Raw genomic sequence first — 24,240 nt, forward strand, 5'->3', positions numbered from 1 at the left:
GGTTGCCACAAGGTGGCGCCCTAGTATCATGTTCTCCCCTCCGGGTCGATTTAGTAGTACTCAGCAGAGAAATACAAATGACAAATGTCTAGCCTACATTATGTGACGACCATGACGGAGATTTGTCGTGTGGGCTCATCAGATCAGTGACGTCACTGCTTTCAGTGATTCCGCCGCTGTTGTCTGTGCACATTCCTGGTAATCCCTCCTCCCCCATGTTACAACATTACCTCTCCGGGCTACTTGGCTGTTTTTCTTCTTGTCTTTCTTTTTTTTGGCCCACGCTGCATCCAGGGGAGAGAAAAGGGGGGCAATGATGTGGTTCTGCTGACGTCAGAAAGAGAGCGAGGAATGCGCCTCTAATGAGAATATGACGTCAAGCTGGAGACAACACCGGAAGTGGACAACGTCACAAACACGTAGACCGGCAGCTCTGGAGTCCCCAAAACGGCAGAGAACTGTAGTACAGAGTATCTACCAGTTGCGTTGGTACAGTAAGTTCTTTAAAAAGTAACGTGCTTTTGTCATATAGAAGAGCTTTGACAAGTGTTTTACAATCAGTCCTTAAAACAGCAGAGTGAATGTTATATATAAAACAAGAATAGCGGAGGGAGAATTCCTTTATTAGTTATAATAAAAGTTCACCATTTTAGATATGTGTGTGATAATATTTGTATTGTCCGTGCATCATCTTCGCCAGGTGTGGCTTTATTTTGAAGGGCCAACCGGAAGCTCTGTCACATTCCATCCAGCCTGACGTGGCGTGCGCAGCGGAAAGCCGACCCGAGAGCAAAAGAAGCGGAGAGCAGAGAGGTTGGGGAAAAAGGCACCAGTGAAATGCCGTAAAGCCCAGTGGGACCAGCCCGAACCAGACAAGAACCGAGGAGAGTTTTTCTTTTTCTTCTTTTCCTGCTTGTCCCTCCACAGTGCTCGCCTTTTTGATGCCGTCCTCACGGAGTTTTGGGCCAGTAACGGACTTCTTATTCCTGGTGGGCTGAACCATGCAGAGGCTGCTGCTGCTCCTCACTTTGCTGCTGACTTTACAAACTGGTAAGGATGCATTTGCCTCTTTAATGACGATACACACACACGCGCGCGCACACACACGCACTGATAATAAAGCCCTCAGTTAGTAGGGGGTGGGTTGGGTGGGGGGGCTTGAGGAAAAGGCCTCGTTGACCATGATTGGGTCGACACACTTTTTTGTCCTTATTTTTTTATATCTCATTGCATGGCCTACATGACCTTTGCATTTGCATGGCATATGCATATGACACCCCCACCCCCCTGGCACCCCACTAGCACTGCCACCCTTTATCCTCCTTGGGGTGTTGTAATTGAGACTGGCCGTGGACGTGACAGGAATGACAGTGATTGATCAACGCCACTCGGCTTGTCCTCCTCTCCTCGTCTTCCCGTGTCCTTACCTGCATGCCCGCCATTAGGATTTAACTTGACACCCCTTTCCCTTCTTCTCCACACACCCCCAGCATCAGCATCCTCTGTGCCAGCATCTTCATTCGTACCTGTGGGGGTAGCATGTATCGGAGATGTTGCTAGGCGACAAGAGGAGGAGGCTGCATGGATGCTATAAAGCTACCTGTTAGACGGAGTAGTAATGTATGTACCATTGTCTCGTCCTGGTAGAGATGGGGGAGGGGGGCGTGTTCTGTGGGAAGGTATGGAAAAGCGATGATGTCACCGTGACTGCCACCTTTTAACGCGTGTATTGCGCAGCAGCGAGCAGCCGTGCTAATGAATCCACTCCTGCTTTGTTACTATCACATGCTCGTCCTCTTGGCCTGTTTGTCCATTCGTAAACACGTTCCTCCGCTTGATAATCGCACATAATATTTACATAAAATGAGGATGCCAGGTGTCACATTGTGCCATCATTTTTCGCCTTTTGTGTTTGCTTTTTTCCAGACCGATATTTCACGCTGTTCCATTTGCAAGGAATAGGCCTGCCTTGGGCTCATGAATGACTGCATGCTTATTGTTATTTTTATGTTGTTTAAATCCGACAACACTCGATTCATTTAGCATCCCTGGCTTTGAGACTGCACATACAAGACGATGGTCACTAAATGCAGCTCTTTAAAATATTATTGTATAATCAATGGGGACAAACACGCTCCTTCAAGGAAAAGGAGGAGGTTTAACTTGCACGCGCTGGTAGAAGTGCAGGTGTTGGTAAAAGATGGAGAATCATGAGACCTGAATTGTGTGTGTCTTTGTCGGCTTTGTCACCACTGCACAAAGCAACGTCCATTAAGGTGTGTGTGTGAATGGCCAACATCAGTAACCTCTGACCTGACACCGCAATGTATTAGCATTCTGACATTCTACTAGAATCACTTAGTAGTATCGTTTATATGAGACTACTTTGTAGCAATGCTCTCACGATACCTTAGGCTTGTGGAGTAGCATCGAGACTGGAGTCTGTTGAGCATCCTACCGTTAAGACATCAATTGGGGTCAGGATTGGGAATGAGGCCTATTTCCCAAAGAGCATATCTAATCAGCCATCAGCCAACGAAGGCAGTCACTGAAGCGGCTGTGAAGCTCAACCTGGAAGCGGATGGTAACCATCCATCCATGCTGCCCCCCCCTTCCCCTTAATCAACAGGGTCCTTGCTTTCACGCCATGACGGGTGCTGATTTGTTGGTGTGTGTCTTTTTTCCCTTGTCTATGCTAATGCATAATGAAACGGTGCATCCGAGTCGTGATGATGTCTGACACAAAACCTCCGATTGGAAGCGCATGGCCATCCTCTACGGTTGGATAAGCCATGATCAAATGTGTGGTCAAAGATAAACCAACAACTACGAGGGCCTTTGGGGGGTTTAAAAAGGAAAAACACCCCCCATTAAAAAGGTTTCTTTATGCAGAGTCCCCCAAGCAAGAGAGGCACACTTAATCACATCTGACTGAGACTATTGGACTTGTGCAGAAAGAACCCCATTTGTGGTGGTGGTTGGGGGGGGGGGGGTTAGAGAAAAAGTAAAAAGTTGGTTTGTTGGGACAAAGCGGGCAGGTAGGTGATCGAGACGTGGAGAGCGAGGGGTTTCATTGAGAGGGGGTTGGGGCGGGGGGCATTACTCGACTGCCCCGAGTGAGTCCATACCCGTTCACATAGAACATGTTGGGATTGCGGCTTGAAAGGCTTTGCGCTGTAAACGGGCGCTCCTGTAAATGGAAGCCTGACCCAGCCTTGCCTGAGTAATTGGCACAAGTTACTGTTAACATTCTCCTTCTTCAGCTTCTTTCTTTCCATCTACCCCTTCCTCCTCTCTTTGGCTCGCTAATAAGTTCCAGATGTGCTTCTTGCATTCCTTTGGTCGGTGGAGAGGGGAAAGAGGAGAGGGGAGGGGAGTGGGTGGTATGAGTCGGGGCGGGGTGGGGGGGGACGGAGCACATGAATTAAAACTGGGAGCACATGACGAGGAAGAGGAGCTCGTGTACTGTAGCACACAAAAACACACACACTGTTGAGTGCGGCGGTGGGGGAGACAAAAAGTCGGGAGGGAGGGTGAGTGTGCGTGTCAAAGAGGGAGAAGAAGGGGGGGGGGTAATGGTTCTGAAATCTCAAAAATTGCTCCCCTCCCCATCCCTTCCTCCCGCCGCAGGAATGCAGCGACACTGATGATGTCACTCCATTTCGCCACCCTCCCACTTTTTGCTCCTCGCTAGGGACGACGGGAGGGGTTGGGGTGGGGGGGGGTTGTCAGGGGTTCGACTCGTTCCATCCATCTTCCCTTGACGATAACAACATTAGGGTCAGCCGTCCAACTAAATCAGTTCCCACTCGGGCCGCCGTGTAACAAAACAGCCCACGGGGGTTCAATTATTGTGCAACAAATAACGAGCCAGCGCTCCCGATGGTCGATGGCTTGCGATGACGTGCAATCATTAAAGCGATGGCATGCACATGCTTAAGTTCCTCCCGTCAGATGCAGACCCTCGCCAACCTAATTATGCCCTCTAGCTTACGCTTACCTTGGCTCGGCCTGTTAACGCTCCGACTTCCTGATTAATCCGCTTGGAACTTTATGCAAGTCATCTTTATTTTGTCCAAGTGTCATCCCAAGTTTGTTTGTGTTGTTTGTGGTTAAGGGGGTTTCTTATCCCGAGCCGCAAGATAAATAAGATAAACTGGCACATCATTCCTAAAGCCGAATAAACACAAACTACTCCCCTTCCTGCCTCTGTACGGTCCTGCTACTATTCCTCTTTTTGATGCTGATTTTGATCCTGATCCTGTTCATGTTTTGAGTCTCCACTCTTGCTTTTCTCACACATATTCCTGCTAGTATTCCTTCTCTTTCTTCCAGTTTCTGTCCCTGTCCCAATTCATGTTCCATGTTCTATCCCACCGCTGATATACACTAGGACAAGGACTCTTATTCCACTTTGTACTCCTTCTTCTCCTTCCTGCACCTATTTCTCTTCCTGATACTTTCTGTGTTTATGTTTTTGTCCCCGCTCAGGCATCTGTGTGGCGTTTGCATGTTCTCCTCGTGCATGTGTGGGTTTTCCGGTTTCCTCCCACATTCCAAAAACATGCTAGGTTAATTAGCGAATTGTCCAAATTGTCCATAGGTATGAATGTGAGTGTGAATGGTTGTTTGTCTATATGTGCCCTGTGATTGGCTGGCGATCAGTCCACGGTGTACCCCGCCTCTCGCCCGAAGACAGCTGGGATAAGCTCCAGCACCCCCGTCAACCCAGTGAGGATAAGCGGCATAGAAAATGGATGGATGTTTTTGTCTTTGTCTCAGCACTAGTCCTATACCGCTAATATTGCTCCTCTGAATTCTGATTCTGATTCTGAACCCTTTTTAATGTTCGAGCGCCTGCCTGTTCCTGGTCTTGATCATATTCATGTTTCTGACCCTCATCATGTTCCTGTTTCTGACATGAACTTATACCTGTTGTTGATCTTCCTTTTCTGTGCTCCCTTTCCTTTTCATGCTTTGTGTCGTGTTGCTAGTCCTGCTCCTATTCCTTAGCCCCGGTTCCAACTCCCGTTCCCCAATCCTGTTCCTGTTTGTGCTCCCTGCCTCGCGTTGATGACCACATCTTGCATGGAGAGATCCGTGTCCCTATTATTTTATGTGCTGTTGCTAATTTATTCCGGAGACGTCACAAGTGGGGGGGGTGTGACTTTCATTGCTCTTCCATCAGCAGAGAAGCTCTCACCTTCAAGAAGGTGCGCATGGCGATGCTGGCAAGGCTCCTGATGTGAATACTATTACTGCACTCCAAGGGGTCATGGGGTCAAGGCCCGGGGCTTTTATTGGCTGCCTCGTGACGGATGACATTGCAACAAGCCACAGTACATACCAATGAAATTAGACGGCGCTGCTTTCAATTAAAGCGGACCTTGGAGGAGGTAATTTATCGACGGGACGCCGCATGTATAAAATTGCGGCGCTGCTCTCCATCATGGCGTTGCTCGGTCGTGTTTACCTGACTAATCACGTGACTTTTTTGAAAGCTGACTGACGCTAGGAATGGATCTTTGCCCCAAATCGATCAGGAACCACGACTGCGAGCTATCGATCCATGATGACATCGATTGTGGCGGGCCAGAAGTCACACATGCGTATTCGCCCCCCTCCTCGCCAAGCATGCCCAAATGACAGCCATTGTTAGATGCGGTTGCCCTTGGTTACCGCGGAGCCATCTTTGTCAGCCGCCCGCCATGCCGGCTGCAAATCGCTCGCGGATTACCAGCGGCTGGATGGATTTTTCCTGAGCTCCGGCATATTCATGTAACGTGTCAGATGCCTCGTCGACGAATTATCATATTATCCTGCAGTGATCCTGGAGTTGCCATGGTCACACTTTCTATCATTGTGTCAGTGGTCCTCAAGGGCTGTCGCCCTGGCAACCACGCCGGCTACAGCGGTTTGCCGCGCACACAAAAAAGGCTCTTCAGATGTGCGTATTAGAGGAGCCCCAAAGAATGGGAGAGAGCTGCACACACACGTTGGTATAAAACCACACAAGGAAACTCTCCTGCTTGGAGCAACCATTTTGACACCAGTCAAGGTAGATGACAAGGTAGAGCACGAAGGAACCAAAACATGTGAATGTGAGCAGCAGGAGGAGAGGAGGAGGCTGGTGGACAGAAAGGAGGTGAATGGACTAGTTGACAAAAGACATAAAGAAAGAGGTCGCTGATTGCTCGTAAGGGGGAGGGATGCAAGGTAAGATGACAGAGGAAAGCAGCCAGCAGGCGGACAATGCGGCAAACAAAAGACAACCCCTCCTTCCGAGACCCCCCCACCCCCTTCCACTACCACGCACACACACCACACTTTACCCTAATCTTGCCTCTGCTCCGTGGAGTCACCTTTGTGTTGTGAGAGTCAGCGCTCCCAGTGGGTAGTCGCCTTTCACTGCCTACCGCGCCACATTTTAGGCTCTCATTCATGTGTCACCTCGTATAGCGTCACCATGGTGATGAGTTATTATTGTGGCGGCCATGTTGTTCAGAACAGGCGAGTAGATGGTTGCATACAGTGAATATAACAGATATCATCAAAGTTCTATAATCATTTGATTTGCTCAAATTTTACACAGCGGTCGAGTGGTTAGCGCGCAGACCTCACAGCTAGGAGACCAGTGTTCAATTCCACCCTCGGTTATCTCTGTGTGGAGTTTGCATGTTCTCCCCGTGCATGCGTGGCTTTTCTCCTGGTACTCCGGTTTTCCTCCCACATTCCAAAAACACGCTAGGTTAATTGGTGACTCCAAATTGTCCATAGGTATGAATGTGAGTGTGAATGGTTGTTTGTCTATATGTGCCCTGTGATTGGCTGGCGACCAGTCCAGGGTGTACCCCGCTGTCCGAAGACAGCTGGGATGAATGAATGAATGAATGATGAAATTTTACACACACTTGTCTGTCCTGGAAAGGTGTGTACCAAATTTTGACGATTGTACTAAACACGGGCGGCACGGCGGTCTAGTGGTTAGCGCGCAGACTTCACAGCTAGGAAACCAGGGTTCAATTCCACCCTCGGGCATTTCTGTGTGGGTTTTCTCCGGGTACTCCGGTTTCCTCCCACATTCCAAAAACATGCTAGGTTAATTGATGACTCCAAATTGTCCATAGGTATGAATGTGAGTGTGAATGGTTGTTTGTCAAAATGTGGGTGTTTGGTAGAGTTATGTGGGAAATATCAAGTCAATCCGATTTTAATATGGGATTTAATTAGCGCACATCCATGTGGTGTATTTGTCCAAAAAATAATAGGCCTTATGGGGGGAAAAAGTTTGGACATCCCCGCCTGGAATGGATGTGCATGCTTACTATTATTGTGTACAGATAATAAAGCTTAAAGCGAATAAAAACAAAAAGGGAGTTGCTCCAATGGAGCTCGAATCGCGACGTGTCAATCGACTTGTCATCCTGGCGCCGTGATGCTTTCAATCAACATCAACACAGCGAGCGGCGAGAGACAGAGAGGCTGTGAGTCAGCCTCTCTGTCGCCTGACTTGGAGGACTGCAACTTTGTCCTGAAACAATGATGTCATCCTCCTCGTTCTCAAACCCCTCCGCTCCACGTTTGCGGACCTCGTCGTCTCTTTGTTCCCCCCACGCCGCCGCCACGGCCACCGCACGCCGCGGCGACATGGAATTAGGGAGATAACAGAATCAATTTGGAGTGTATCGACGAGCGGCGAAGGGATTTGAGGGAGGGGTGAGACCATTGTGTCTGACTATCAGTGGGATAGGTGGAGGGAGGATGAGGTCATTTCTGCTCTTTTACACCCCCCCCCCCCCCACACACCCCCCCACACCCCCGCCTCCATTCCAGACAAATGGGTGTAGTGAGCGCATTGGGGAAGGTTTCATCAGACACCCAGATGCGCTCAAGGATACGCCAGTGCAGAAAAACTTTTTTGTCCGACTAATTTACAACGTCATCTGTTGCTATGGTGACGCCAGCCTGTAATTCAGCCAAGGCGCGGGATTGGCTGGGGAGGTGCAAGGGAGAGAGGATGGCAGCGGGGGGGACTTTGATGGTGGGCTACTAAAAGAGAGGTAGCAGGGAGGTGGCCGGAGACAAAGATAACATGATGGATGCCTCCCAATCCGTGACGATGCCAAAGACTGAATGGCCTCCATGGCTTCACCTCCATGCAAGAGTGAGAGGTGATGCAAGCCTGGAGATGAACGCTGAAATAAGGCGAGCGTTGACATTTGCAGCCTAGCGTCGGGGTGTGCGGGGGCATATTAGCAGCACACTCAGCTAAAAATAGCTCCAGATGTCTTTGCATGCATTTACCCTCACTGTTAGTTCGCAGCCGCGAATCCTCGCATCGTTACCTTGTCGTTAAAAAAAGCGATACCGAGCCGTGCGAGAGGCGCTCGGAGGCCAAACTTGCGCTCATGGTGCCTCACACCATCGTGAGTCACCTTGGTGATGGCACGCCGCCTTGATGATTTGATGAGCTGTGGCTGGTGTCAAAATGTCTGCAAAGCGGCCGGGATGAATCCCAAACACTGCACCAAACTTTGGCCAGGACCGATGCTGCGTTTGAGACAGTAGGAAATATCCCACAAGGTTGAACAGCGGTATTTGCAAACAAATGCAGTTTGGACTTAGTGTATGATTATTCTAGTGCAGGGGTCTCAAAAACGCGGCTCGTGGGCCGATTGTGGCCCGCAGGACATTAGTTTGAGGCCCCCGCCTTGATATGAAAGTTTAATGTTAGTTTGATATGGATGCTGTATGGTATCATGTACCCAGAAAAAAATATTACGTTTGATTAATGTTCATGTTAAAGGTTAAATAACTGTTAATAGTTATCCTCCCTATCCGTGTGGAAGTGGTAAGTTTTTGGCTATTTAAGTTTAAAGGAAATAACTTGAAGGCTACCGTTTAGGTCGCTAGCGCTCTAGTTTGCGAGTTAGCATGTGTCTCAAGACCCTGCAGTTGCGCAATATGTTGTAAATAAAAAGAGTATAAATGTGACTATAGTCGTGTTTTGTCATGTCTACAGGGCTCTAATAATGCTTTGTTCATTTTAATCTGAAAAAAAATCATTTGTCTACCCACCAACTATATGTGGTTTCTTAAGTTTTTATTATTTTTCATTTCATTGTTATTATTATTATATTTATTTATTTATTACTGATTGATTGATTTTCTTTATTCTTGATTTGTTTATTTTTTCATCTTATTTTGTGTAGAAAATTTTCTTGTAGAAAATTTAAACCAAAGCAAAGTTTATTAATTTTTCTGTTTTTAATAAATGTGTGTTTTGGTTTTTTTTTTGGAAAACCTGATGCTGCCCAGTCTGGCCCAGACCCTAGCTCCAGTGGCCCCCATGTAAATTGAGTTTGAGACCCCTGTTCTAGTGTGTGTATGGCCCGAGCCACACAGGCCTGAAATTTCCAAGTTTCATGGAATGCCACAGCAAAGGCGGCCCTCCCATGACAGCACATGTCCAACAAAACCGCCTCGACGTGTCGATTATACGTTTGGGCTGCGGCGTGGTTGTGTTTGCATGTGTCCACAGGAAGTGGCTCACCAAATCGTGGCGGCAGCTCGGTCGTCCACACCGCCTGTGGTGTGTGTGTGTGTGTGTGTGTTGCGTTTGTGTGTTTTGTGTACATGCGGTCGCAGTTGCGCGCGACCTCTTTGTGTGGACAAGGGAGCTCCGGTGGTATCTTGGGGATGAGTGACTCAAGGAAATCAGGGCACACTCTATATTTGTCACTGCAGCATAACCCACATAATGAAAGAATACAAGCTCCCTTGCAAGAACTCTGTGCTGAGATCTCCTTTTTAACACACACACGCACACACACACACACTGCTGTTGACAAGTGTTAACTGGCTAATATGGAAATCAGAAGGGGACGAGCACATGTTTCAATGAGTCAGTGTTTTCTCTAACCCGGGCCCCGGCTTGGGTGTTTTCTCTGACGGTGAGCGTTCAGTTTGGATTACATTTGCGGTTTACTGTTGAGGGAATACCTCCAGCTAGTCTCGCCAAGGTAGCTGAGGCGAGGATTTGTTTGGCCTCGGGCCGCTGTCGACTTCGCAGCTTCGTTAAGAAAAAAAAAAAATCTCTATAAAACCACACAGGACTGACAAGTCTTTTTCCTGTTTTTTTTTTTTTTTGTCACGATAGTCTAAATCCACTCTTAACATGCTACTAATTAACATCAGACATAGATTCCTGTGCCTGCAGGAGCTTAAACATGCTAATGTGATGACTACATTGGCTTTAGTAGCTCCCTTTAACACTGCCTCCTTTTTCTTAGGGCTCAACCAAAGAAAGTCAACTCTGGATTGAACTTTGACTGCAAGGATATCCAAACTTTTTCCAATGAGGGCCGCATCCCGGAAAACAATAAGCATGCTTGGTCCAATTTGGTACATTTTGTATAGAAAAGATGGTAAAGCTACTGTTTTATAGGTGCTGTTTTTGCAAAATTTAGCATATTTGGCGGCTGTTCCTGCAAATTCATCTTTTCCAAGGACTATACGCCAACCGTGGTTATATTGGTTACATTTTCCCACTTTGACCTCAACTCTGTGGTCGTTGCGTGGTGAACTTAACTTAGCATTTTTGTGTATTTGCACAACAACCTTTCACATCCAATCACGTCATACTGTGTTTTTCTTCATTATAATCTTGTCCAGTTGGGGCATCATCTCAGGAAGCAAATTAAGGCCTTTTCTTTTTATGTCTTTCCTCCTTTTGGAGGGAGGGGGCAGGGGGGGGGGGGGGGGGGCTCAGTGTTGAATTATTCTAGGTATGCAAGCCGCAGAGCTCCATCTGCATCTGATTCCCTCCTCTCCGTGTAGCCTCGCACATCTCCTTTATCTTCAGAATATTAATGTGCAGCACTGTCAGAAGCGATTGTTGTGATTGGTGCTGGAATCTTTCTTTTTTGTGCACGACTGCCTTCTTTCACATTAGCGGGCATATTGTACCTCGGCAAAATCAGCCTGGTCGGATATGGAATAGCAGGGCGTTTGAGGGTTGTCACTAGGGCCGGGGGGGGCGGAGGTGCGGTGACCGAGGCATATGGCAGTTGTTTAAAAAATGAAAAAAAAAGTGAAAGAGATGTGAACCTTCAGAAAAAAAAAAGTGCTGGAGGCCTCAGAAGAAGTGTGAGGGAATGGGCCGCAGAGAGCGAGCAGGGAATGAGGGGGGAGAAAATAGGAGGGGGGGCAGGGGGTGACTGTTAAAAAAAACGGCAACAGTGGGAGGTGACAAGAAAAGAAAGAAGGAAGCGAGCGAGGATAGAGGGAGAGAGAAAGTGCCTGAGGGCTGATATTTAATGTGATAAACGAGTTGTGACAGTCCGCCTCTAACCCCCTTCCAACCAGCAAGGAGGAGGGACACCGAAATAGAAGGCATTGTGGGTGAAAAGCACAACACGCCATTATATATGTATACAGACGGGAGAGAGGGAGGGGCTTCTGTACGGTAGCTTTGATGGACAGAAAGTCAGGCCCTAAAATTAGGTACAGCAAATTAGTTATAGATAGATTTGTGACATATTACTCATAAACTAATAATAATAAAGTAATTTTTAAAAATGGGGCTGCACGGCGAGTTAGCATGTTGGCCACGCATGTCTGTATGGAGTTTACATGTTCTTCCCGTGCATGCGTGGGTTTTCTCTGTATTCCCGTATTCCCGTTTCCTCCAACATTCCAAAAACATGCTAGGTTAATTGGCGACTCCAAATTGTCCATAGGTATGAATGTGAGTGTGAATGGTTGTTTGTCTATATGTGCCCTGTGATTGGCTGGCCACCAGTCCAGGGTGTACCGCGCCTCTCGCCTCAAGACAGCTGGGATAGGCTCCAGCATACCCCTGTGACCCTAATGAGGCTAAGCAGCATAGAAAATGAATGCATCGTTTAAAAAAATGTTGTTGACAGCTTCTCATGACATATTAATTATTATAATTTTTAATATATTCTGATATATTCACCATATTAGATTTCCCCCAAAATATATATATTTTTTATTTTTATGAAAAATTATGTAATGTAACTCAGGTATTTCAAACAATTTTTATATTCTTTTACCAGCTTAAATTTTGCTAAAAGCTTCAAAAATACACTTTTAGAGCACTTTTTTGGACAAATGACTTGACGTAACATAAGTATTTCAAACTAAAATATAATCTGCAGGTTTGAATAAGTAGATTATTTTTATATTCTGCTATATTTATTGTCTTAGATTTCACCAAAAGCTTCTAAAATATACTATTAAAGGTCTTTTGTGACATATTACGTGGCCTTACTCAAATACTCCAGACCAAAATGCCATCTACTAAAATGAATAATAAAGTTATTTTTATATTCCACCATATTTACCAGATTAGATTTTGCCAAATGCTAGTAAAATATACTTTTAAAGAGTGTGACATACACACAGAGGAGGAGAGTATAAAAGAGAGACAGCACTTTCAACACATTTTCTCTTTTTTTTCTCTATTTGGTCTGCATAGACCCAAAAATTTAACCAAAAGCTTGTCAAATATACTTGTAAAGAGTTCACAATGGGAGAGAGCAGAGAGCTGAGAGACGGCACATTGTTTTTTTTTCCTTAACTCCTTGTCTCGTGCCAAAAAATGGAACTTCAGTATTAGAAAGCACAATGATAAATATATTGTTTAATAAGGAAAACATTTGTCAGTCAAATAATAGTCAAAATGACACTTTGTTGGTTCTGGCGAGTGTACCTAATGTTGTGACCAGTGTGTTTTTAGCAGCGACAGTGCTAATCCAGATTTAAAAGCGTGTGTTTCATTACATTAAAAACTGCTGTGCCGTGGTATTTTCCAAAGTGGGAGGGAGTGGGAACGACGGAAAGGACGAAAATTCAAAGTGAGACGCACATCCTCCCCGCGATGGGCGTCCTGTCTTGGAAGGACAGCTAATTACAACTTGTCATCGTAGCGAGAGACGCACAATGGCGTTTCTTTTTTGCTCCATTTTCCACATACTGTATGAGGCAACAGCGGCGGCGCTCTGGTTTATCTGCTGTGGCGAACGCACACAATGATGGCCACTGTAGCTTTGGAAGCCTGCGAGATGACTCACAGGGAGGAATGAGCAAGAAAGGAATGGGGGGGGGGGGGGATTCTGAGAGTTTGGGGGAAGTACGGAAAAATGGGATGAGAGTCTTTTTGATGTCCTCTTGACTGAGTCAGCATGAGACGCCTCTTCTTCATCTTACTCTTCCTGGTCTTGGTCTTCTCCTACCTGACTGATCTCCTCTGCTAATGGCCAAATACCATGACAATTAGCCGTAAAATAAAACCGCAGGCAACGAACTTACTCCTGTCTTTGCCTTCTATCCTCAGTGTGGACCGCCAGGTTCTCCCAGGAACCGGCAGACCAGTCGGTGGTGCGGGGCCAGAGGGTGATCCTGTCCTGCGTGGTCTTCAACTACTCTGGCATTGTTCAGTGGACCAAAGATGGCCTGGCGCTGGGCATCGGCGAGGACCTACGAGGTGAGACCACGCGCCTCCATCCTCCATCCTCCATCCTCCATCCCTCACGCAGGCTTCCTTTTTTTTGCAGGCTGCATGCAAATGAGATGTCTCTTTAAAACGCTGCTGACGATGATTTGGTGAGATCGTTTGGAATGTGGGGCAGTCTGGGGACCTTTATGGCAGTCAATCAACTTGATTGCCGAGACATAAACCTTACACTTTTAGATTGCGCACATAAAAAGTCCACAAGTAGTGTTACATCTGGCCCACTCTCTTTTTTTATGGAGTTTTGGAAGTCAGATACTAGCTTTTTTAATGTAGGGCTATATATTGATAAATAATGGCTGCAGGATATAAATAAATGAAGTAGACATGAAAATTAGGAGAATGATCTTTTTTATGTTTGTTTTAAAAAATAATTAACTCTAAGCAGATTTATTATTTTGCATTTTCAACCCGACATGTGATTATGGCATTTCATTTGTACAAAACATTGATGCTTCAGGTTGCGTTCAGGTACTGCAAGTGTTGGTTAAAAGTGCGTTTGCACACAACCCCCGCTGTCGTAATTTGTGCACACAACAGACTTGTGTTTGTGTGCCTGTGTCTAGGCTTTTCATACGCTGTCTTGCCCTCCACATTTCCCATGCAAATGCATGTATAAACAAGGCGCGCTTGCACGTGCGAGCACAAGCAAGGACGCACAAGGTTAGGAGGCAAGCAGCAGCGAGGCCTCGCTGTCGCTTTCGCACACCGCCTCTGTCTGGGTAGAAAATTTTATGTGTGTGTGTGTGTGTGTGTGTGCCATGGGACGGAGTCAATCTGAGTGCTCACTAAAAAAAAAAGAAAATAAATAAATTACTTTAAAAAGCTGCTGTCATGACAGCTTTTCTGCTGGTGACAGAGCGCGTGAATGCCACCTCATGGCGAGAATGTGCAGCAGCTGGCGGATATGGGAGGGGCTTAAGGTGGGGGGGGGGGGTGTTTGTGCTTGATTGTGCATCCCATAATGTAACCATGCGTTACACAAAACAAGGCTTCGCTTGGAAATTGCAATGATATTGTGAGTTCATATGCCGTCAATGTGTGTTGACCCAGCTTGGCCCAGGTACCGAGTGCTGCGGGTCCAGGAGCTGGGCCAGTACAACCTGGAGATCCTGTCAGCTGACCTGTCTGATGACTCCTTGTATGAGTGCCAGGCCCCCGATGCTGCCCTGAGGTCCAGGAGGGCTAAGCTCACTGTCCTCAGTACGTCTTTGTTGATGATGTATTGTGATATTGTGACAAATGGATGTACTATGATAGTAGTTACAGTATTCTTTTTTTTTTACCTCACCAAATGGCTAACCTGGTCATAAATAAATCAGGCGTCTGTCCAAACTTTTTATTTTTTTATTTATTTTATTTTTACTTTATTATTACTTTAAAAATTTAAGGTTTTTTTTACTTTAAATTGTGCATTTTTGTTAAATTTTTCCAATTTCTGCTAATGTTTTGATTCATTTTATTTCTACAATATGCTCCGAACCAATTAAAAAAACCTAGCTGTGTGCCACAAAGGCTCCCCGAGCCGCACTTTGGACACCCCTGAGCACTCTGCTGTTTTAAGGACCTACTGTAAAAATGCTTTTGCACCCCTGAACCAGACAAAAAAAATATGCCGCAGCATCTCTGTCTGATTTATTACTGTACATCTGCAGCGGTCATGTTGGAAACATTTGGAAATGAAAATACATATGAAATAAAAATGAAAAGAAATTATATAATTAAATATTTACAAAAAATTGTAATAAAGACGTGCATAAAACTCCTATGTTGTACATGTAAACTTACAAATCAGGAAATTTGCTCTCACTGTATATTTATATGATTTCAAATTTGAGGTACCTCCTGGAGTGGTTTCAAGTATCCCTCCATTTCATAACATGGACGCACCGCTGTTTTTAAGCAAAAATCTTAGTTGATACCAAATTTTCAACTGATGTCTATTCATGTTTAAACTTGTTTTCCTTTATGGTTCCACTATAATGTATAATGTACTGTAATACATGTGTTTTTTTCTCTCATCTTCTCCGCAGTTCCCCCAGATGACCCCGTGATCGATGGCGGCCCAGAGGTTCTCCTCAATGCGGGGGAGTCCTACAACCTCAGCTGTGTGTCCCGGGGTGCTAAACCGCCTTCCATGATCGAGTGGCTTAAAGATGGCCTCCCTGTGGACGGGGCTGTCAGCGCCACCGTGAGTCCCACCTTTGAGAAATAAAAGTCAACACAACGTTCACAGAGCTCAGGATTTATCCCTGCCGTGTGATTTTTTTATTTTTTTTTTTAGGAGGTTCTTCCAGACCGCAAGAGGGTGACCACGCGCAGCTTCCTACCTGTCCACCCTATCGACACGGACACAGGGAGGAACTACAGCTGTGTGGCCTCCAACCTGGCGGCCCCCGCGGGCAAGAGCACAACAGTCACCCTCAACGTGCACCGTAAGCACGCTAACGCGGTCCTGTCAGCAGAAAAACAAAACACTTTGGCGCAGCTCATTTGGAGTCAAATAAAGGGCACTCGCAAGTCTTATTTTGGTACCCGTCTGCCACAGATCCACCGACCGTGACCTTGTCCATTGAGCCTCGCTCCGTCCTGGAGGGCGACAGGGTCACCTTCACCTGCCAGGCCCATGCCAACCCCCCTATTATGGGCTACAGGTCAGTACTTTTTCAAACATTAGGTCTGTCATGCAGTTGTTTATGTGTGATTGCAGCGTTTTCCTTTCAATTTAGTTTCTTGATGGAGGTTAATTTTAGTCGTCATTATTTAAAAACACTGAATGTAAACAGAAATAGATTTTTTTTTCTTTGTTAAGCCAGTGTATTATTTATTTGAGAGCAGAAAAGTGCCAGAAAGTGGCTCTTCAAGGACGTCTTTGCATTTTATTGCCATGACTTTGTACTAGTTTACCACAACATTAGATACCTGCACAATGCAGAAGATGTCCAAAGAGCTGATCCCCTTTGTTGGACCCCCTCCCACACAGGTGGGCCAAAGGTGGTGTGGTTCTACAAGGTGCCAGGGAGACCGTTTTCACCACCAAGGCGGACCACTCCTTCTTCACCGAGCCTGTTTCCTGCCTGGTGTTCAACGCCGTGGGAAAGACCAACGTCAGCATCCTGGTGGACGTCCACTGTGGGTACCACACATGCCAGTCATGGATGCTTCATTCCTTCCCAGCATGATCACACTCTTTCTTTGCTCCAGTCGGCCCCATTCTCTTGGTGGAGCCGCAGCCCAAAACGGTAGACGTGGACTCGGATGTCACCCTCAACTGCAAATGGGCCGGGAACCCCCCTCTCACGCTCACGTGGTTCAAGAAAGGTTCAAACATGGTGAGCTTTTTTTCCTTGTAGTTGATTATATGGGATTTGTCTGTGTCGGTGTACCTAATGAAGTGGCCAGTCAGTGTGGATGAATATAGACTAACATGATGGATTTTGTCGCTAGGCAACAGCAGTGCCTGTGAGAGTTAGGTTAAAAGAGGATGGGCGGGTTTGCATTACTTTTAGGGTCATGCACCGAGCGCATACTGTACCATACGTGTGTTTGTGCGCTCTCGTTAATGTTCAATTCCGCACATTAATGCTTGCTGTCCTCCCACACAGGTCCTCAGTAACAGCAACCAGCTGTACCTGAAGTCTGTCAGCCAGGCGGACGCCGGACAGTACGTGTGCAAGGCCATTGTGCCGCGGATCGGTGTCGGCGAGACGGAGGTCACGCTCACTGTCAATGGTCAGGAAGCAACAACACAGTCGACACTTCAAAAATGCCTTTATGTTTATTCATTGAGAACCACGACAGGAGCTGTAAATGATATATTATTCTATATGTATTTTTTGACCCGCACAGGTCCACCCATCATCTCCAGCGACCCCATCCAGTATGCAGTACGAGGGGAGCGGGGGGAGGTGAAATGCTTCATAGCAAGCACACCTCCTCCAGATAAGATTGTAAGTGCAACACCATAACTATTTAAATCGGGGGTCTCAAACACGCGGCCCGCGGGCCAAATGTGGCCCGCAGGACACTAGTTTGAGGCCCCCGCCTTGATATGAAAGTTTGATATGGATGCTGTATGGTATCATGTACCCAGAAAAAATTATTACGTTTGATTAATGTTCATGTTAAAGGTTAAATAACTGTTAATAGTTATCCTCCCTATCCGTGTGGAAGTGGTACGTTTTTGGCTATTTAAGTTGAAAGGAAATAACTTGAAGGCTACCGTTTAGGTCGCTAGCTCTCTAGTTTGCGAGTTAGCATGTGTCTCAAGACCCTGCCGTTGCGCAATATGTTGTAAATAAAAAGAGTATAAATGTGACTATAGTCGTGTTTTGTCATGTCTACAGGGCTCTAATAATGCTTTGTTCATTTTAATCTGAAAAAAATAATTTGTCTACCCACCAACTATATGTGGTTTCTTAAGTTTTTATTATTTGCCGTTTTATTATTATTATTATATTTATTTATTCATTACTGATTGGTTGATTTTCTTTATTCTTGATTTGTTTATTTATTTTTCATCTTATTTTGTGTAGAAAAATAAAAAGTAAGATATATGAGAACAGTTAAATGTTTTATCAGAGCTTTTCTTGTAGAAAATTGGAACCAAAGCAAAGTTTTTTACATTTTTTAGTTTTTAATAAATGTGGGGTTTTTTTGCCCAGTCTCACCCAGACCCGAGCTCCAGTGGTCCCCAAGTAAATTGAGTTTGAGACCCCTGATTTCAATGAATGGTTTTGGTGCGGTTTGTTTGTTAGTGAGCAGGAGTCCATACAGGAATATTCCATTAATCATTGTGGAGGGGTGAAAAGAGGAAAAAGATCACATTATGGTTCAGCTTCAGGATTCAAGGGGTGGATTTTCAGTGAGTCATGCATGCTCAAAATGATAGCATATCGTATATGTAGGTGGATTTCTACGAAGGTGCTGATCCAAATTAGGACGGTTTGGCCTCGGGGGATGTGTGTGCTTCATGAAGTGACATCCTAGTGACATCCGTGTTTTGGAACAATAATGTCCTCCATCCATCATATCAACAAAGCAACTCTAAGCCAGTCCACTTTTAGCTTGTGCGTCACAAAAAGCGTCCCGGATGCTTTCTCCGCTCAGCTGCATCACGCAGGCGTCGCGGTTCCTTGACGGATGCGTCCTGACTGGCGCCGCCCTCCCCCTAATGCGAGCGCCGTGGCTTGGGATATGAAAAGATTTATAAAATATAAAAAGGACAGAGGGGGGGAACAGTTGTCCCGGTAAACGCCACAGCCGGGAGATTCTTCTTCTCCCGAACAAGTGGGCGCATTATGGGAACATGTGGGTTTATGCATAATTAACTGGCCTCAGTACAGTATATGCTGAATAATACAGTTGCTTTTAGTGGTTTTAAAGATGGAGGATGAGCACGACCCCCCCACCACCACCGTATGCCTCTGCATGCCATGTGATGAAATACATGCATGTCATTAGATAACGAGGTCATGGTCACTCTGGTGTGATGAAACATAATATATATATATCTTTACATAGATGCATTTTCCACTGTTAACTTTGAAACTGATGCTAACCTCAGTAAACAACATCATGTCGTTATTGAATTTTGTTATTTCATCATTAAAGGAGTTAAAATCATATGAAATGTATGTCAGACAAATTTAATGACGTGTCCAGCGAGTGCATGTTGTGTTATTAATGTGTAGTTGTAGTATATGTATATGTAATATGTAGTTGTTGTATATGAATATGTCATGTGTGTGTTCAGGTGTGGGCATGGAAGGAGAACGTGTGGGAGGAGGAGAAAGGAACGCTGTTGGAGCGCTATACGGTGGAGCAAAGCAGGACGTCGACCGAGGGCGGCGGCGTCCTCTCCACGCTCACCATCAACAACGTGATGGAGTCCGACTTCCTGACCTCTTACAACTGCACGGCCTCCAACTCTTTCGGGCCCGGCACCATGATCATCACCCTGGAGGAGACCGGTACGTTATGAAAGGAGGGTAGTCTCGCTGAACATCACGATGTCTCCCAAGACTGACCGTGTGGTTGTGTTGTTGCAGATGAAGTCCCAGTGGGGATAATAGCTGGGAGTACAGTGGGCTCCACCATCCTCTTGTTCATCTTCCTCCTGATCCTTGTTCTCATCTTCTACCGGCAGCGCAAAGGCAGTGAGTCACGCCATCTACCAGTATAAACACACCATATTCAGTGTCATGTTAATAATGCATGACATAACATCATTAACAACATGTCCTCTATACAAACAGAAGCATGCATTTATTTTTTGGACAAATGCACCACATGGTGGCGCTGTTATTAGACCTCAAAGTTAGAGCCCATAAATTGGACAAACTTAAAATTTCTAGCTTATCTGGTCCACAGCTTTAGGGGACTGACAGGCACCTAAAGCAAGATTGGTTGTAGTCAAGATGTGATTATTATTAGGGCTGTCAATCGATTAAAATGTTTAAACGTGATTAATCACATTTCATCCATAGCTGTGTTTCCTCAAACTATTGTATGGGTGAGGGTGCACTATAATCAATATATTATATATATAAATAAATTAATAAAAAAAATAAATATATATTTTATATTTTATTATAATAATAAATAATAAAATAAATTAATAAAAATTAAATATATATATAATCACTATAATATATCAAAAACCAAATAGAGGAAAACAATCCACCCATTCTCTTCATGTGTCTGGCCAAAGTCACAAATAATTTGCCAGTTTTAGTTTCAGTTAGTCAGACAAACTATTTAAATCAGGGGTCTCAAACACGCGGCCCGCGGGCCAAATGTGGCCCGCAGGGCACGAGTTTGAGGCCCCCCGCCTTGATATGAAAGTTTAATGTTAGTGCGGCCCGCGCAAGTTTGATATGGATGCTGTATGGTATCATGTACCCAGAAAAAAAATTGATCTTCATGATCTTCATTCTCTTCGTGTGTCTGGCCAAAGTCACAAATAAATGGGCAGTTTTAGTTTCAGTTTGTCAGTCACGTCGACGTCAGTCTGCCAGTCCGACGAGCACCGACATAAGCATGTAATGATGACGGAGCTTTGAGGATATGTCTGTAGATACCTGAGTACATCACTACAGTACAGTCATAATAGTTACATAGACGTCAATAAACTCCTCCATATGCGTGCAGGCCCCTGCTGATGGTGGTGCACCTGTGAAAACACAACACGTGTGTGTGTGTGTGTGACCTCGTCATGTTTTGCTTCCAGGTCGGCGAGGGGTCACGCTGGGCAAGCCGGACATTAAAGTGGAAACCATCAACAAGGAGAGCCACAGCTTGGAGGAGGACTCGGGCAGCGTCTCCACGGCTTCACGTATGGTCAAGGCCATGTACTCGGTGAGTCGGGTGTTTGCGTGTGTATGCGAATCCTCTCTTCCCTGTGAGCGTTCTTGTTTTAACACCTTTAATTCAATTTTCTCCTTTTCTGTCACTTGCATCCCTCCCTCCTATTTTTCCTCCTTTTCCGGCACCTTTTTTGTTTTGTTTGACTGTTTAGTTTCTCCCCTCTGTGTCCTTTTCTCCTTCCAATCAGCCCTTTAAGGATGACATCGAGCTGAAGTCCGACCTCCGCAGCGACACGCTGGAAACCCGCCAGGAGTACGACCTCAAGGTGAAGAGCGCTCCCCTTTCATTTTACACCCATGCAGACAAAGCAGGCAAGATCAAATATAAAGTAAACTTCAAATTGATTCATGCATATGAAATGCTTTTTGACCCCCCGCCGGGGTTGCACCGAGGTGACGAATGATTTTCATGCGTAAAGCTGTCAAAATGTTGCCCCACCAAAACATTTTGCGCGGGCACACGCTGCAAAGCCTCCAGCCGGAGGACCAGTCGGATCATTTTAAAGGAAGCCAGACATGAATCCACCCCAGGAGGTGGTTAGATCACTCCACCGACAGCCAGGATGCTTTTTTACCCCCCGTCTCCTGCACTGCCTGAAGTGCTGTGAAACAATGCCTGAGCTGGGCGTCTGGTTATGTGAGACATTACGGGATGGAGGACTCTTGTCACGGATAGTCAAGTATTCCACTGTTTAATCCCGGTGAGAACACAGTATGATTCATGGGAATAAAAAAAAATATGCTTTTCCCACCGATGTAGTGGTGGTCCACTACCAGGCCTGTCTGATTTCTTCTGAGGTCCGACATTGTATCCTAATTCCCTTTGTGTTTTTTCCAAGGATCCCACCAACGGCTACTACAACGTACGAGCGTCCACGCTCGACGAAGGACGTCCCGCCTCCCGCTCCACCATGCATTACTCCGACTACCGCTCCCCCACCGGCACCCCAGGCGGAGCTGCATCCATCAGCAGCAGCGCAGCTGGCTCGGGGGCCACGGCCAGCGGAGGAGCCCCCGTTCCGCCGGGCCCTCTCACATCCCCGGGCCGCCCCCAGGCTTGCTATGACCCCCGGCCCCCTTCCAGACTGTCTCACATCAGCTACGCCCAGTTCAACACCTTCACCCGCGGGGGCCAGAATCAGCAACCTCCAAGCAACCCGGCCCCGGCTCCCGCTGAATTCCCGGGGGACTGCAGCCTGCTGGACTCCACCTCCCAGCTGGCGTACGACAACTATGGCTACCCCTCGCATTACCAGACCTACCGCATGGGGTTCGCCCCATCTAGCCTGGCCCCACTGGAGGCCGGTCCCTCATATGAAATGTACGGGGTGGGGTCTGGGGTAGCGGGCCCTCCGGTTGGGGTGGGCCCCGGAGGTGCCACACCCTCGGGCTCAGACACGGGACTTGGGAAGTACGGCAGCTCCACTCGCTTTTCCTACACGTCGCAACATTCTGACTACTCCCACAGCCGACACACGCAGAGGATGCAGACTCACGTGTGAGACCGACATGTCATGCATAGCATGACGAGTGTCGTAGCGATAGCGTTGCAGCTAAAAACACACACAGGCACATACACAGATTTACATGCACACACTAACACGCCCCGGTGAACACAAACAAGGCACATGCACACTCGTAGAGGAGCGTGCCCGTGAGACAATGGTGGGATTTGTGGGAGGAGAAGATGGAGACAAAAGTGTGGCAAACATCACACCGGCTCTTTTTCAAATGGGAGCTCCGAGAGAGCAGACAGCGCAAATCACAATCAAGACAAAGAAGAGGACGACAACACCATCGCAGATGCGTCACGTTTCCACCAAGCAGCACAGTTCGGTTCACTTGTCAGAGTTGTGAAGGGTTCCAAAAAAAGAGACAGGTACCACTGCAGCACTTTTTGACATCTGGCAACCGCTGTCCAGTATGTAAAAGGGGTGGAGCTCCACACACTGCAGGCCATTAATGGGCAGACAGAGAAAGATTGCTTGGATGGGGTTTGAAGACGACAAAAAAACAGAGCTACCAAGAAGAAAGAACACCAAATGCTGGATGTCTTCCATTGGTAGGGTGCCGACAACCAACTTGATGGAAATATGGCTGGAACGGATGAGCAGACAAATATGGTACACGCTGATCGGGGGGAAATACCAGCCAGTGGAAGTCATGTCTGGTCGCCATTTCTTTCCCTTTTTTTGCTAGTCTTCTTGAAGAAAAGCCCATTCCAATTCTTTCCATCCTGCTTATTATTAGCCAATATTTAGCCAAGGGAACGTGTTTTAAGGGACCGGGGGTAGTTGTCATCGTTTTGCACTGCATCATCATCATCAGTATTCATGCTTTATCTCATCTATATCTGTGATCTTTTTATTTGCACACCTGATGAGAGGCTTTGTATTCTATTTTTTAACATTACAGAATTATTTTTGTCAATGTAAAACATGTAATGATGTATATGTTACGGACCAAAAGTTTGGAGGAGTCGTGCCATCAAAAAGGGTATCAGTGTATAAAAGAAAACCTAGTGCCAAGTGTTCATATTGTTCTCCACCGTAGACTATGTACAGTATATGCAGTAGGAGCTCCTTCTATTGGCGACTGTTGCTTTACAAACCAGGTGAGGGACCTTGGGTCAGACTTTTTCCTTGGCTTGGGCCTTTTTTTTTTGGCGCCCTGAGCTCTAAAGCGAAAGACTAGTGCGGACGGCAAGAACTATGCGGATGTTGGGTTTAGAACTGAGTGGCCTTATCGGGAGAATATAATCTTTCCTCATCGTCTGCCTGCCAAAAATGGCCAGAAGAGAATGTGTATGGAGAGGTTCCATGAAGGCTGTCTACAACATTGACATGTAGTAGTGAGTGTGTGTTTGTGTGAGTGTGTGAGACACGTCAAGATGGAGTGTGTGGGCACTGGCACGCACATCAATTTGTACAGTGTGTTTGTATAGACGTGTGAATGGATACGTGCATACTCCAAATGTCTGACTCATGTGTGCGTGGGACTGTTGAATGCATGTCCATGTGTATACAATACGTGTGTGTGCGAGTGTGTGTGTGTTTCATATGTCTATCATTTTTCTCACAATCCAGTACTTTTATACCTCTGGTAGGACTGTATCCTGTATTATTGTGTCTTTGAATATAGGCCCCAATTTTTATGTTATTGTACTGTTCCGTAGCAGGAAAAAAAACTGTTTAAAAGATGTACAAAAAAGCCCATTATCAACTCATTTTTTAATTTCATTATCTTCAATATTTTTTAAAAATCGTATGTAATTATTTTTCCACAGTATTACATAAATAAAAGCACTGTTTTTTATTAAAAAGTATGGGAGTGTGC

The 24,240-nt window shown here is 46.0% G+C and overlaps 1 protein-coding gene across 3 annotated transcripts; it reads left to right on the forward strand.

Annotated features, from left to right (window-relative positions):
• Positions 1–738: 738 nt before the first annotated feature.
• Positions 739–24,229, forward strand: kirrel1a (kirre like nephrin family adhesion molecule 1a). Of its 3 annotated transcripts, none has more exons than XM_058065588.2 (15): positions 739–1,050; positions 13,361–13,510; positions 14,591–14,740; positions 15,571–15,728; positions 15,822–15,972; positions 16,086–16,191; positions 16,521–16,669; positions 16,742–16,869; positions 17,143–17,269; positions 17,387–17,487; positions 19,293–19,509; positions 19,588–19,692; positions 20,769–20,896; positions 21,057–21,170; positions 21,744–24,229. In XM_058065588.2, the coding sequence occupies exons 1-15, from the start codon at positions 1,002–1,004 to the stop codon at positions 22,404–22,406; spliced, it is 2,496 nt and encodes an 831-aa protein (XP_057921571.2). In that variant the 5' UTR covers positions 739–1,001; the 3' UTR covers positions 22,407–24,229. The 3 variants fall into 3 exon arrangements, with proteins under 3 accessions (XP_057921571.2, XP_057921572.2, XP_057921570.2); XM_058065589.2 differs by having other exon boundaries at positions 740–1,050; positions 19,588–19,695; positions 21,093–21,170; XM_058065587.2 differs by having other exon boundaries at positions 741–1,050; positions 19,588–19,695.
• The last annotated feature ends 11 nt before the right edge of the window (positions 24,230–24,240 follow it).

The sequence above is a fragment of the Doryrhamphus excisus genome, linkage group LG2 (genome assembly GCF_037039965.1).
Source record: "Doryrhamphus excisus strain RoL-2023G ecotype Guam linkage group LG2, RoL_Dexc_Guam_v1.1, whole genome shotgun sequence".
Classification (NCBI taxonomy): domain Eukaryota; kingdom Metazoa; phylum Chordata; class Actinopteri; order Syngnathiformes; family Syngnathidae; genus Doryrhamphus; species Doryrhamphus excisus.

Bases quoted from the DNA above. Each gene is read 5' to 3' on its own strand.
- kirrel1a (XM_058065587.2), top strand. From the start codon at position 1,002: ATGCAGAGGCTGCTGCTGCTCCTCACTTTGCTGCTGACTTTACAAACT. The intron at 13,511-14,590 runs GTGAGACCACGC...GTGTTGACCCAG, and splicing joins CATCGGCGAGGACCTACGAG to CTTGGCCCAGGTACCGAGTG. The intron at 14,741-15,570 runs GTACGTCTTTGT...TCTTCTCCGCAG, and splicing joins GGCTAAGCTCACTGTCCTCA to TTCCCCCAGATGACCCCGTG.